Raw genomic sequence first — 13,960 nt, 5'->3', positions numbered from 1 at the left:
AAGTAGTTCAATGCCGCGCGGTGCCTTTCACGGAAAGCATGGCAAACAGAACAGCAGACGTTGGAAATGAGCATAAATAAAGCGATTTCTTTACTCTGCCATGATCAGCAGTCTTGAAATAGATCCTGAGTCACAGGGCTCCGCAGTGACTTTCAGCCTACCGAGTGGGCACCGGGTCTCAGAAAGGCCCCGTTGACCTCTGAGAACAAATGTCCCTGTAATCAGCCTTCAGCCCCCTTGGGCCAAGCCCGCCCTGCGGGACTGTCCCACCATTCCTCTTCCCCCCGTGACTCAGCCTTGCCTCCCCCAGAGTTTCTGGAATGTGTTCCCCAGCCCTGAGCCTTCAGGGGCCGGGCTGCAGCCGGCGTGAGCCCGGACAGGTGGCTCCCACGTGGACCGGGAGGTTGGACTCGCCTGTGAGGTCTGAGCTGGACGGGACATCCCATGCTCCTGCAGCAGCCAGGCCCGAGTATGTCACCTGATTTCTAGGCCTGTGACAGGCCGGTCTTCTCACTGCCATCTGTCAATGGGGGATAATGAATCGTCGCCTGTGTCCGTCAGGGACTGGTCTCCAGGGTCAGAGTAGGCAATGAATGCAATCAAAGGAACAGGCAAGGTGGAGGCTTCTGGCTGAACAGGCTCTTGGTGCTGCAGTCCTGTCCTCCTTAGGACAAATTGCTTGAACCCTGCGGGTTCTCAGGGGCCCGTGAACTCCCCATTGGGGATGTTCAGCTCATTTGAACTGGGTTTCTGCCACCAGAGCCCAGATGAATGGAACTGCAGCGGTTCTTGGCAGCGGAATGATGGTTTCTCAGGTGAGTGCCCTGAGCTCTTCCAGCTTCTTGGTTTTTCCCTGGTCTCCAGGAGTCCCAGCTGGCCTCTGCATGTACCCCTTCCTCCCCAGTACTGAGGGGTGTGCAGCGTGGTGCAGGTTGCTTGTTGAAGGCTGTGAGCTCTCCAGCCTCAGGTGGGACGACTCCCATGAACCGGCTGCTTGCCCTCTGGGGAGGATGGTGTTTTCTCGCACATGTCTCAGCACGTGGCTGTGTGCCCCAGCATTTGTTTGTGCTTCTGGTAGGAATTGGGCTTATGAGTGTGTGTTGTGGGGGGAGCATGGAGGGTATGCTCAGGTTCACCGGAACAAGTAGGGCTTCTGGAGCCAGCTCTGCCACTTATTAGCTCCATGACCTTGAGCAAGACCAGCAGCCTTTCTGAGCCTCTGTTTCTTCATCTGGAGAATGGGCACATGAGAGCAGAGCAGCTCCACTCACTGCTCTGCAGTGCTGCTCTGAGGAGTACATGGAACGATGCTGGCGTTGCCCCTCGTGGGGTGCCAGGATTACAAAGGAGCTCATGAAGGTCACAGATGTCGTCCCTTACCTGGGCACCCAGCTCTGCTTTCCTTCAAAGGCTGTTTTGAGGACCTGCTTTGAAGTGTACAACAACTCAAAGTCGGTGTTATAACCGTGATGAAGATGCTGAGGCCCAGAGAGGTTTGGTGACTGTGCCAAAGTCACACACCTGCGACGCTGCAAAGTTTGGACTTGTTCCCACTCTCGCATTGTCATGGGTGTTTGACTCTGGTTGTATCATTAATGGAATTTGTGGAGATTAGAAGTGTCCAGGCAGAGGGATATCGGGATGACAGCAGACTTCTCTGGGAGACAGCTGGATTCATTATATTGAATTACACGGAATTGTACACATGTGGACATTTGGCCTTGAGAGGTGTAAATTTCATATGACTCAACCCAGGTGTGTAGATGCACGCTCAGCCTCCGCGAGAGCCTTAGGCGGGCATCACTAGGTTCTTAGAGGATGGGACAGTCTTTCCTACAGACAAGCATGTTCCTGTGAGTCTGGGAGCTGGCTCCCTCAGCCTGGGGGTCTGGCAGGACTTCCTGAGTGTCATTGTCCTTCTGTGGGGCTCTGGAGACAGAGCCCCATGGCCCTTAGTGAAAGGGCTGCTCTGGAGTGGCCGCAGCTGTGATAAAGCAGTTGTGGTTCCCTCTGAAGACCCCAGGGAGCTCCGTGGGGCAGGAACAAGGCCAGATGAACAGTGTCCCCCATCAGAGCTTAGCCAAGGGAAGGCAGGGAGGGTGAGTGGGGTTGATGGCCTGCTTCTTCTCCTGTGACCAAGGAATCATCAGAATGACTTTCCAGAGCCACAACGTGGCCCCATGATTGCGTAGAAGAGGACACAGGGTACGTGTCTTGGGGTTGTGACAAGCTGGATGAGTCTGAGCAGGTGACATAGACCCGCCTGGCGAGAAGAGGAGGTGGAGGGCCCGCCTGCTTCTAGGGGTCGTGGGTTTGAGGGTCCTGGGGCAGAGAAGGAAGGACAGGGACAGGAGTATGTGTTCTTGGCCTAAAGCCATCGAAAATTTTCTAGGCAAAATCGACCGTAGCTTTTTGCAGGAAAGACCTTTGCGTGGTAGGAGCCCAAGCCAGGCGCAGGTGACAAGATGGGATGGAAAGCAGACCGAGTAGTCTCTCTCTGTGGTTGCAGATGTGGCGGTTCCGAGTCCCCACGGGAGCTGGAGGCTCTGGGAGCCACAGGGGCAGGGGACAGGCTCGTGGCCTGTGCCGGCAGCCCTGCCGGGGGTGGGGCCCTCACGGGGGGCGCTGCAAGCACCAGCAGGGCTGGGGGGCTTAGCGAGAGGTGGATGCTTGGCGGAGGTGGGGGTGGTGGGCTGGTCTCTGCGCCCTTGCGAGCCCCTCTTGGGGATTCCCAGATAAGACTGTGAGACCCCAGAGCTTTTCCCCAGTGACTGGGGAAGAGCCACCAAAGGGAGCGTCGCGGGCAGCACTTCCTCCTAGCCTCGCACGGCTCCTGGACGGTGTGAAAGCCCACTGCAGGGCATCACAGGGCCTACAGGAGAGACGCCGCGACGGCCCTTCCGCCCGCTTCCCGGGGACAGAGAGGGAGACCTGGGAATGATGAGGGGCTGCAGGAGTCACACGTCACACTCGAGCCAAGGCAGGGTCACGCTTTAATGTCATTGGGGGAGGGAGTTGGACCTCAAAGGGAGTTACTACTGGGTGGGGTTCACCACCTTTCCCACGAAGAGGGGACTCTTGGTGTTTCTGTCGTAGATGATGATGAGGAAGGGGCTGTTGAAGTCGACACTTGGGGGCATCGACATGGGGATGGCTTCCATAAACGTGGTCCCGGTAGCTTCTGTCCCTTTCTCGTCAATGGTCAGCACAGCCTTATGCACCCCCTGCAGGGAGAGAGGACACCGGCCTGTTCTGAGTGGGGCCGTCCCTTGCCCCAGCCTGGGAGCCAGGCCTGAGGAAGGGGATGGGGCCCAGGGAGGGGCTCACTCAGACCTCCTCCACCTGGGTGTCCTTCTAGACCACAGCCTCCCTCCCTGCAGGCAACACGCAGGCCTTCCCCACCTTCTCCAGGCCTTGCCTGACTGCACCGGTGGGCCCTACTTCTCCATCTGCACCAACCTTCTCAGCCTACGTGGGAAGCAACTCACAACCCCAACAAGGAGACTTCCTAGCCATTCATCTTCCGTGACTCCTGCCTTGTTTCCGGTACCAGATGTCAGGCGCCCTGGGACCCAGGACTTTGAGGGGGGCCTTCCCTGTGTCCGGTCCACACCAGGCACTCAGTTCCCAGCCAGCCATTGGGCAGTGGCTGGATCTTTGGTCACTTTCCACTTTTCTGAATAAATGGCATCTTTAGGTGAAATCACTCATTCACCCAGACTCCGTGATCGGCCAGTCGTTCCTGGGTCACAGATGCAAGGGACAGAAGTCCTTTGAAATCATGGAGCCTGAGCCTGTCTTGGTAAATATGGGTCCATCGAGGCCCAAAGAAGGGAAGGCCCTGGCCAAAGATGACCCAGAGGCACCAGCGCAGAGGAGGTCCCTAGCTTGGCAGCAGCCCGAGAGGCCCCTCCCTCCATGATCACCTGCCCACGTTCCAGTCCCAGGGCATCCAGTGACACTCCTCTGGGACCTCAGTCTGCAGGTGCGTCTGTGTCCCTTTGTCTCTCCCCCACCTCTGAGCTGCAGCTCCGTACACACTGTGACACCTTCTGACCCACGGGCATCAGGGACAACTGACCTTGGACAGCTTCAGGGGCTCTTTCTCCGTAATCCCCGAGAGATCAGCGTCATTGCTGAAGACCCTGGTGATGCCCATTTTGCTGAGGACGGTTTTCAGATCGTAGGTTCCAGAAATGGTCAGTTTGGGCAAACGTAAATTGGCAGACCTGGTATGACAGGAAACAAAGGGGTTTCACACACGTGGAGTATCTCATTTCTGGCTCTTCGTCCTGCTCGGCGGCCCTCTCCCTCCCACACGGGGACTGGAGGTGCGCGAATGGGTTTATTCTATTTCTTGTTTGTCCAGCCCCTGGGGCCCAAGAACATAGAGTCACAGGGATGGGTTTGTCCTACCAAGTTTGAAGGGGCTGCCCCCTGTCTCCTCTGAGCAGCCCTCTGGACACTCCCCTGGGGAGCCCTGCAGGGTTAGGTCCCCCCTGATGGAGACGTCTCCAGGGTCTGAATCAAGGGCCTGCCAGTGTGAGCTGACGGGCACTGGGGCTCCCCGTGAGCGTCTCTGGGGTCTGCCATCGCTTGTTCTCCTTCCTCAGCCTCTGGTGCGGGAACACAGGGTGAGGTCGGGGAGAAGGCGTCTTAAAACTTAAATTAATTTATTTTAATTTTAACCTTATGCTTGTCTGTGTTTTCGTATTCCTCTATATATGTACATGTTTATTATGTCTTCTTCTGGATGTTAATTTTACTTCTTAATTCTAATTTTAATGTATTTGATTATTTTTCTATGTTCCTACCGCACACATTTATACGGGTACATGTATTTCGGAGTGCACCCGGCAAACTAGTCCTCGAGGGCTTTGGCATCGTGTGACTCCCGAGGGACACACGAATCTGGGGTGCGGACTCACTGTCACCTCCCCGTGGGGACCTCATCAAACCGCATGGGTCTGGTGACAGAGGAACCCAAACCCACCTGGGCCTCTGCTTTTCTGGCGTCCAGGCAGGCCCTCTCCATTTAGCCCCAGACTGTCCCTTCTCTAACGCCATATTCCCTGCCTGTGTTGCCAGAAGCCCGGGTCTCCCTTCTCGGTTGTCCCGGGCGCGTGCTGGTGTCGCTCCCCCTGCTCTAGGTCCTGGCACGGGGAAAGGGCAGTGTCCGTGGTGAGGGAGTCCCCAAGGACACAGGATTGTGGCCTCATCCCCATGGGCATGTCCCTTTCACGGAGCCCAGCCGGTGCAGCGTGAGTGCCACGAGCCTGTGTCCGGGACAACGGGTCTCGCACAGTCGTCCAGTCCCCCGGCTGTGGGTCTACCCTCCCTCCCCATGGCCGGCCCGACATGGCGGTATCCAAGTCGTTCTCGGTTTGGGAATCACCTGGTGTGTCTGTTTTCCAGGAACTTAGCCAGGACTTCCTTGGTCAGCGTGTCCTCCAGGTGGTGCATTTTGCCCTGGTCGGGGAGGATGAAGATGGCGGTGGCGTTGCCCACGTAGTCCATGAGCAGGACCCAGCTGGACAGCTTGTTGCAGTGGTGGACGTCGAACATGCCCAGCCGGCTCATCATGGGCACCTTGACGGTGGTGTGCTCGTCCACGTGGAAGTCCTCCACTGTGGTGTGCTCCGCCTCGAAGGGCTTCTCCCATTTGCCTGAGGAAGGGCGGGGAAGGGGGCGTCAGCCAGAGGTGGGAGAAGGTTGGGACCATGTGGGGGGGATAGACCGGCCCTGAGCCTCCTTGCTGGGGTCCTACTGTTGGAAGGATCTTTGATTTCACCACCTGTAAAGCGGAGCTGCAGCAAAGTCTGCCGAAAGGACTTTGGGGAGAGCAATGCGAGACCTGTGAGGGATTCAGAACGTGGACCTGATGGAGGCCGAGGGATGCCAAGCCACGTTGCAGAGCGAGCATTTTTACTTGTATTTCATGCTTACTAATTTGAGGGGGGCTTGGGAGGTTCTACATGAAAACGACTGACATCAGCCCTACTCAGCACCTCCCTGTCCAAGTCTCCCTGCCCCTCGTTAGCGGGCGGTCCTTGTCATTCAGGGAATCACTCTCACCACGACTCCAAGGCTGTGTCTGGATCACTGTGTGGAACACAGGTGCCTGGGCAGCTCCTCCCCACCCTCCACCCCCCACGCCAAGAGAGCAGCCCCATCCGGGCAAGTCAGAGTGGGAAGGTGCCCCGGGCACCCCCGCCTGCACCCAACTCTCCCATTGTACAGAGATGGAGACTGAGGCTGGAGAGAGGCCAGACCCACCAGAAGCCTCACAGCAGAGCGGGGACCTCAGATGCTCTGCTCTGGCCCCAGGCTCTCCGTTGGTCTGTTGCCCCCCGAGCGAGGAGTCGCCGGCACAGTGAAGGAAGGCTTTCTGGCCTTGCTCTTTACCCCCACTCCCTCCAGGCCATCTCCACGGGCTGTTCCGCTGCCTTAGAGCACCCCTGTGGTCCACAGGGCCCCCACGTTGCCACTGCTCAGGGAGGAGGCCAGGCTGAGATTCAAGCTCAGTCGAGCACTTGCTGTGTGAGCGTGCGGCCCTGGTTTCTTTGTAACTTGTTCTATCCTCACGGAAACCTGACAACAAGGGTATTAGTATGTCCCCATGACAGAGGGAAGACCTCAAAGTGGTAGGATGGCTTGCCGCCCATCAAAGAGCTAACAATCGGTAGGGGAAGGATTCCAACTCTGGTGTTTCTGACGTCAAAGCTTTCCCTCTTTCTGACACAACAACTGCAGTGCAGTTGTCAGAAGTTGTGTTCCAAGAAAACCCATTCCCTTCATACACTCTGCTAAAACCGCCTGTTTTTAGTTAACTCCCTGGTGGGGGCTGACAAGGCACACTAGCACATCAAAGGCTCTGAGAAGTCCCGCAGAGAAGATGGTGATGTGACTGTCCCACCCATCATCATCTGATCTCAGTTGATCATGGAATGTATGACAGTGGTTAATTGGGAAACCAATTAATGCATGTGGAGACACACCACCCTATGCATCCTGGATGGCTATGGAAAGTTTAACAATGGCGTGTTAGAGAATATTTTTGGATGTTTTTATGGGAACAAGCTCAGGCTGGTGTTGGCAACCTTACCTTTAAAGAAAATGTAGTTCACCAGAGCGAAAGCTGTGTCTTTGTCAAGGTCTTTGACCAAATCCACAATTTTCCCTTGGGTTCCCTTCTCAACATAATCGTTGATCTGTTTCTTGGCTGCTTCGGTGTCCCCGAAATTGGTGGAGAAGGCTTCTGAGTGGTACAGGTTCTTGACATCCTCCAAAAACTTATCCAGTAGCTTCATGCCCTCAGCGATGAAGAGACCATTGCCAGTGGTCAGCTGCAGTTGGTTGTCTGGGTGGTTGAGGGTGCGGAGAAGTTGCTGGAAGCCTTGGTGGACCTCACCCTCGGCTCTCTCAGTGAGGTTGAACCTAAGGCCCTTCATGATCTCCGAGTGAGTGTCACCCTTGGCCCCCAGAGAAAGCAACGCAAAGGCGGTCGCGATGCTCACGGGGGAGAAGAAGATGTTGGTGGTGTTGGACCCATGCGCCACCTGGCGGTACATGCTGAAGGCGAAGTCGGCCAGGTTCGGGGCAATCTTGTGGCAGGCTGGCTCCTCATGGTGCTCATGGTCATGGTGGGGTGCACCTGTGTCCTGGACAGCGGCTCCCAGGGGACTCGAGGCCAGGGAGCGGGGGGCCAGGCAGCACAGCCCCGCCAGCAGCAGGAGGCCCCAGGGAACAGAGGATGCCATCGTCCTGCAAGACAAAGAGGGGGTGCACCACACCTTAGTCAGGTCACATGGCGAGTTCCCCGGCCGCTGATTGACCCCAGGTGGAACATCCAGTTTACTAAACATCTACTATGTGCTGGCCCCAGCCGAACACTCTCCTACATGCTCATCACGGAAAGACAGAACGGTAATTAAGACTTTACATGGCTCACCGTGTGCCGAGCCCCATTCTGTGCACTTTGTTGTCTCATCTTATTGTCCTCTTGCAATGACTTATGACCTAGGGCACAGGACCATTGTCCATTCACAGAGGAGGAGACCGAAGACCAGAGAAGTTGAAGTCATCTGCCCCAAGGCCACAGAGCAGGAAAGTAGTAAGAATCACAGACCCGGGCCATCTGGGTGGGAGTCCACGCTCTTGATGGCTGCCCTATCCCCTGCAGTGGCCCTGTGTGCAGGTGTCACAGCTTCTGTCTTACATAAGGGGAAACTGAGGCACAATGAGCACAAGAGACTTGTGCACAACTACCCAGGAATCAGGCCAGATCAGGTTCATGTACGACTGGATGTGGAATGGGAACATTTCCACTGAGTCTTTTCATGTAACGGACATGAGGCTGCTGCCCAGAGAGGGTAAGATTCTGCCCACACAGCCAGAACCCATGGAGCTGAAGGGCTGTTCCCATTCACCCCTCATGGTGAGTCTCAGCCCCCAGAGCTTCTGCCTGAGCTGAAGGGCAGCCCTGCACACATTTGTGGCCTCAGCTGCATGAATGCACTGAGGTTCCTGCAGTCAACTTACCTGCTCGTCCTTGTCACCACCTGTGTCCTAGCTCTGGGCTCGCCCATGATGTGGGCAGTGGGTAGTGACTTCTCCAGTAAGTTGGGGGTTGTGTGGTTGTGTGTGGGGTGGGGTATAGGAGCCTCACACATTCCTTCCAACATCAGGGCCCCTAAACTTCTGCTTTCTCCATGCCCTTCTATCAAAGGCCACACCCTGTACCCCCAAAGAGTTTCTTTTTGAATCAAACAACAAAATGAAGCCCAGCGTTGCTTTCTCTTCACTGCCCTTTTTCTGGCCTTCGTGCCTCTAAAGCATCCAGACCGGACGGACCGCACATTACGCAATACGTGTTTTTATTTTTCTTAAACTACAGCGGAAACAGAGCTGCTGGTGGTCGCACCGGCTCTGCAGAGGTCCACGCCCTCGGCTCCTCTTTGCTTCCCTGCTTGGGTTTGGCGTGGACTTTCATGGTTTGCAGAAACCCCTCATCTTTGTGGGGCTCAGAGATCATGAGGGATTTGGGCCTCTGCAGGGTGGGGACACCAAATATGCCAAAGGGTCTCAGGGGCTGTGGCTTCCAGCCCTGATGGCACCGCTACCATCCCCTTGGCCTTGGGCAGGCAAGTCCCCAGCTGTCAAAGCCGCGGTGGGGGAAGACCTAAATGAGTTTCCCCTATACTACTATACTACTATCCCCCTATACTACTATACTATACTATTCCCCTATACCCCTATACTACTGTTGGATTCTCAGTTAGAAGCTATTTGGGTTTGGTGGAAGAAAATGGACTGAGACTCCCGTTGTGGGGGTAGGGAGTAGATGGCTGCCCTCTCCCTCCAGGGATTGCTGGTCTGGGCTGGCTGGGAAGGGGCCACAGCTGTGGTGAGCCCATCTACCAGGTATAGCATCACTGATTCTGGCTGCTTCTTTTTATAGTAAAAGGTCTGAGGCCCAGAGGGTGCACTTCCTCACAGAGCTATTGTGCAAATTAAATATGTGCAAAGTGCCAAGAAATGCTGGATTGAGTCTTAGTTTTCCTGCCAACTGACCTGCAGACTGAGATAGCTGTGTCCTCTGGTCTCAGATGGTGAATGCCAGAACCGGACCTTGACGGACGCTCACACTTGGTGGGCAGACAGGAAGTGAGCCATCCCCTTACCTGGTCAAATTCTACATCCACCCACGAGCATAAAATGAATGATCAGGGGTGACCCAGCAGGGTCTGGGAGAGCCACTGGGCCATCAACGACCTAAGCCTGTCACTGAATAAGTCCACGCATGACCGAGCCGGGACATGTTTGGGCCAGCAGCCTTGGCGACATGACTTCATTCCTCTGAACCTTGGCTTCTTGTCTTGGAGAAAAGAATCCTTCTCTGGGCAGATGTGAGGGTAGGTGGGCAGGCACCTGTTGGGTGTGGAAGCTCTCCCCCTACCTGCGCACAGGTGGGGTACACATGTAAAAACCAGCAGATTTCTTCCTGGCTGGTTGCCACATTGCCCAGGACCAGAGAGTCTGGAGAATTTTCAATTCAATTCTCCGAGTATTTATGTATTGCCTCCTAGCTGCTGCTGAACCCCACGCCAAGAAAACACCAGCGTCGCCATCGCTGTCCTGGTTGTCACCCCCATAAACAGCAGGTGTTTCATGCACACTGTCTCAGCTAATGTCCCCTCAACGCTTACCCTGTGGAGCGGGAATAATTATCAGCCCCATTTTATAGATGGAGAAATTGAGGCCTCTGGAGGTTGAGCAACATACTGAAAACCACAGACCTGGATGCCTGTGAATCTGGGGTTTAATGCCAGGCAATCTGGATCCCATAACTCGGCATTCCATCCTTCTCTGTTTACAAAGCTAAAGCCAGAGACCTTGAAATAGAAAATGCTTGAAGTGGTCGGGCTAGGTGAAGAGGGACAGGGTCACTTGTCCATTGGCTCAGGCCAGTGGCTCTGAGGCCAGAATTCCACAGCAGCTGTGTGACCTTGGACAGGTTAATTAACCTCTCCGAATCTCCATTCCTGGAGAGGACAAGGGTGCACTTCCTCACAGAGCTATTGTGCAAATTAAATATGTGCAAAGTGCCAAGAAATGCTTGACACACAGTCAGCTGTCAGGGAGACTTAGCTGTTACCAATATATGGATATTTCCGAGTGCCACGTGGGAGCCTGGTGGCCTTGGCCTTGGTCATCTTTGTAGCCCCCATTTCCAAGAACTGATGACAGAAAAATTATCTGCTTCCCATGCTGCAGAGATCAAGGCTGGGGCCGGGGCCCAAGAGGACAGAGAGGTTGAACAGTAGTCCAAGGTCACCCAGCATCAAAGAGGCCTCAAGGCCAGCCCAGTTGTGTTTCTCCCATTCCCCAGCTGGCTCCTAAGAACCAAGAGAATGATGTTGGTGGGAGGAAGAGGTTAGGGAGGGTGAGATCTCGGGCCAGGTGACCCCAGTTGGAATCCTGGGTAGTGTGCAATTTAGAGCAAGTTATGAGCTTCTCTGTTCCTGATTTCCTTAAAATGGGCATAATCTCAGTAACCACCTCAGAAGGTTGCTCTAAGGCTCAAATGGCTGACTGCAACCGGCTGGCTAGATCAAGGGCTCAGGAGCGCCGCTGAAGCCCTGAACCTGGGCCCCGTCTCCAGGGTCTCCCATCTTCCATTGTGCATGAGGGCGCCCAGAGACCCACTGAGCACAGGGGGGGCCCATCATGGTTCTGTTCTGGGTGTCTCTGCAGAGGACAGAGGCCCGATGTGTGGCTGGAGCTCTGGGCTCTGGTCCTGCCTGGGCTCCCCACTGTCCCTCTCTGGGCCTTACCTTTCCCACCCGTGGCAGGGGAAGTACAGGGAAGGTGGTGAGGCCAGCAGGAGACAACCAACAGGAGGGACACCGGAGCTGTGCCGGCAGGAACATGCTCCTTCCTGGGGTGCCCACTTCCCCACGGCTCACTGAGGGCCAGCGTATTCACCAGTAGGTACTAGGGAGGCCCTAGAGCAGGCTTGGGAGCGGAAAGGACCTCCGGGGTCACGGTTACCATGACAACAAGGGGTCCAGCCACAGCCTGTTCCATCCTCCCTGTGTCCCCGGGACCTGCCTGGCAGCATGGGAGGCTTTCAGGAGGCTCTCTCCGGTGGGAAGGCATACTTACAGTTCCTGTCCCAGGCCGCGGCCGGTGACCAAGGCTGAGGAGACAGAGCCTTGTCTCTGGTTCCTATTTAAGCCGTGGACCCACAGGGATGATGGGGGAGGTTGTTGGTGAATATTAACTAAGGTCACCCCAGTTATCGGAGGAGCAAACAGGGACTAAGTCCAGAGGCCACCTCTGAGCTGTCCACCCACACCCACCGGTCTGCGCCCCTGCCCGGGCAGCCCAGGGCCCTCCATCCCGTCTCCCAAAGGGAGTCATTGTACCCGGCCCATAAAGCGTGGCGTCCTGCATTCACGGAGAGGTGGTATGACTCAGGCACTCTTGGGGATAGCATTCCTCTGGTGGCCTCCCCTCCCACTGGGGAATTCTCAGTGGCTGACCCAGCGAGAGCTACCATTCACCCAGCCACCTTGAGATGCCTCCTGCGGGAGATGATCTGCGGCCTTGGGAGGGGCGGGGAAGCGAAAAGCACCACCTTTGTTAGGGCAGGAAACCGAGGTCCTGAGTGGAGAGGCCAGGCTAACCCTGGACACGAGCTCTGTTGATTTTCCCGAGGAGGAACGGGGACCATGACTGCTGCTGACACAGCGGCCTTGGGCTAGCATGGTCAGGGATGTGCACAATAACTTCTGTCAAGGGCCTGGCACACAGGGGGCTTTTCATCTGGGTCTGCTCAGCCCGGCTCTCTGGGCTTCTCTGGGCGGGACAAGACTGAATTCTTCGCCAGCCTCAGCCTGTTTCTGTTTCCATGGGGTGTGGCTCCCAGCAGAGGAGTGCAAGCCACACAGGGCTTGAATTTTCCTGGGAACATGGCCCTGTTCTGGGGCTGCTACAGACCCCCAAGGGGCTGGCGGTGGGGAAGGTGCTGGTGCAGGGTTGAGAGTGACTGGGCCTCCTTTGACTGCAGTCTCTTTAAAAGCCTAAGGCGGACCGCATCCCTCTCGGTGTGCTCGGACAGCCGCCCCGCACAAGCAGGCGCTCCACGGACATTTGATGGAGCAGCTGCGTGCATTTGTGTCCCTTCTCTCATCCCCCGGTCCCAAACGAGGGACTGTGCCCAGTGAACAGCCTGTAGCTTCCTCTGCTACATAGTTTCAGATGTGAGAAACTAGCTCCCCTATTCGCTGACTATGAGATCTCAGACAAGCTGTTTTACCTGCCCGTGCCTCAGTTTCTCCACCTGTAAAATGAGGTTTGAAATGGTACCCACCTTGGTGGGCTGTCGTGAGGATTCAATGCGGCCGTTCTGGGTTAGCTCAGAGCCCGGGGCTGGGTGTGCACGGCGAGCCCCTTATGAAGTGGTCCTACATGTGCCGGTGGGTCTCCCTGGTGTCACGGTTTGGGGGGAGCTTCCCCGAATGTGCCCCAGGCTCTTTCCCCTCAGCCGGCTGGATGGGCTTCTCCTCACTGGGGCTCTCCATCCTCTCACAGCTCAGAGAGCTAGTGGACTGGGGTGAGGCCTGACCTCCATACCTCCTGGGCACCTCTTCCTCGTCCCATGCCTCAGTTTCTCCGTCTGTACAATGCCTCCCTCCAAACCCAGCTGCCCCTCCCACTTCCCACAGGGGGTGGGCCGTGCCGAGTGCCCCATCTTGCACGCTGTTGCCAAGCTTGTTTCCCACAGCCCAGTGGCCTCAGGGCTTGTGGGAAGGCTCTGCCCTACACCCCCTCTACCTCCAATCCTTGAGCTGCGGTGGCCTCCACACCTCCGGCGGCAGCCTCCTCCTCCTCCTCCTCCTCCTCTGGGATTCTGTATGCACCCTGAGCAGCGCACGCTGCCAGCCTTGGAAGGAAGCTCTGAGTGTCAGAGGCAGCACGTCCGGGAGGGGCGGGGAACAGGACAGGAAGCCTCCTTGCACAAAGCCGTGGGTAGCTAGAGGGTGCAGCTGGCCCTCCCTGACCCAGGCAGCCCTTGTCACCTGCTCTTCTAGCTGTGTCCAGCCTATGTGACCCTGACAAGTCACCCAGTCCCTCTGAACTTCTATAAGAGGGAGGGTCGCCCTGAGCTCAGGGGGTTCATGGAGAGAGCAGGTGTCACTGTCCTAGCCTAGGGCCTGGCATGGTATCTTGGCAGCTTTCCAGGAGCAGCCGTAGAGGGAAGGACTGAGTCACCTGCACAATGCCCAGCAGGAGCCCCACAGAGGCTGAGAAGGGTCTTGTGTATGGGGGATGTGTGTATTGCGGACTTTGGGCTGGGTACAGAAGGGCTCTGGGGCCCTGTCCCGTCTGAGTCCAAGGTTCCATGCTCAGCCCTTCCTCATCTCCCCATCCTTGCGCTCTGGGGTCCCCAAGC

At 56.3% G+C, this 13,960-nt stretch overlaps 2 protein-coding genes across 3 annotated transcripts in view; both read right to left on the bottom strand.

Annotated features, from left to right (window-relative positions):
• The window catches only part of SYNE3 (spectrin repeat containing nuclear envelope family member 3), a 978,380-nt gene that overhangs the window by 51,302 nt on the left and 913,118 nt on the right, over positions 1-13,960 (bottom strand). The window lies entirely within an intron of this gene.
• On the bottom strand, positions 2,976-13,583 carry LOC309866508 (alpha-1-antitrypsin-like). Of its 2 annotated transcripts, none has more exons than XM_082734253.1 (5): positions 13,342-13,583; positions 7,106-7,764; positions 5,396-5,666; positions 4,082-4,229; positions 2,976-3,224 (listed from the first exon to the last, which is right to left on the bottom strand). In XM_082734253.1, the coding sequence occupies exons 2-5, from the start codon at positions 7,758-7,760 to the stop codon at positions 3,036-3,038; spliced, it is 1,263 nt and encodes a 420-aa protein (XP_082590379.1). In that variant the 5' UTR covers positions 7,761-7,764; positions 13,342-13,583; the 3' UTR covers positions 2,976-3,035. The 2 variants fall into 2 exon arrangements, with proteins under 2 accessions (XP_082590379.1, XP_082590378.1); XM_082734252.1 differs by having other exon boundaries at positions 11,668-13,579.

The sequence above is a fragment of the Mustela nivalis genome, assembly GCF_964662115.1.
Source record: "Mustela nivalis genome assembly, chromosome: 6".
Taxonomy (NCBI): domain Eukaryota; kingdom Metazoa; phylum Chordata; class Mammalia; order Carnivora; family Mustelidae; genus Mustela; species Mustela nivalis.
The sequence above is the reverse complement of the archived record's forward strand: the minus strand, read 5'-3'. Positions and strand labels throughout refer to the sequence as shown.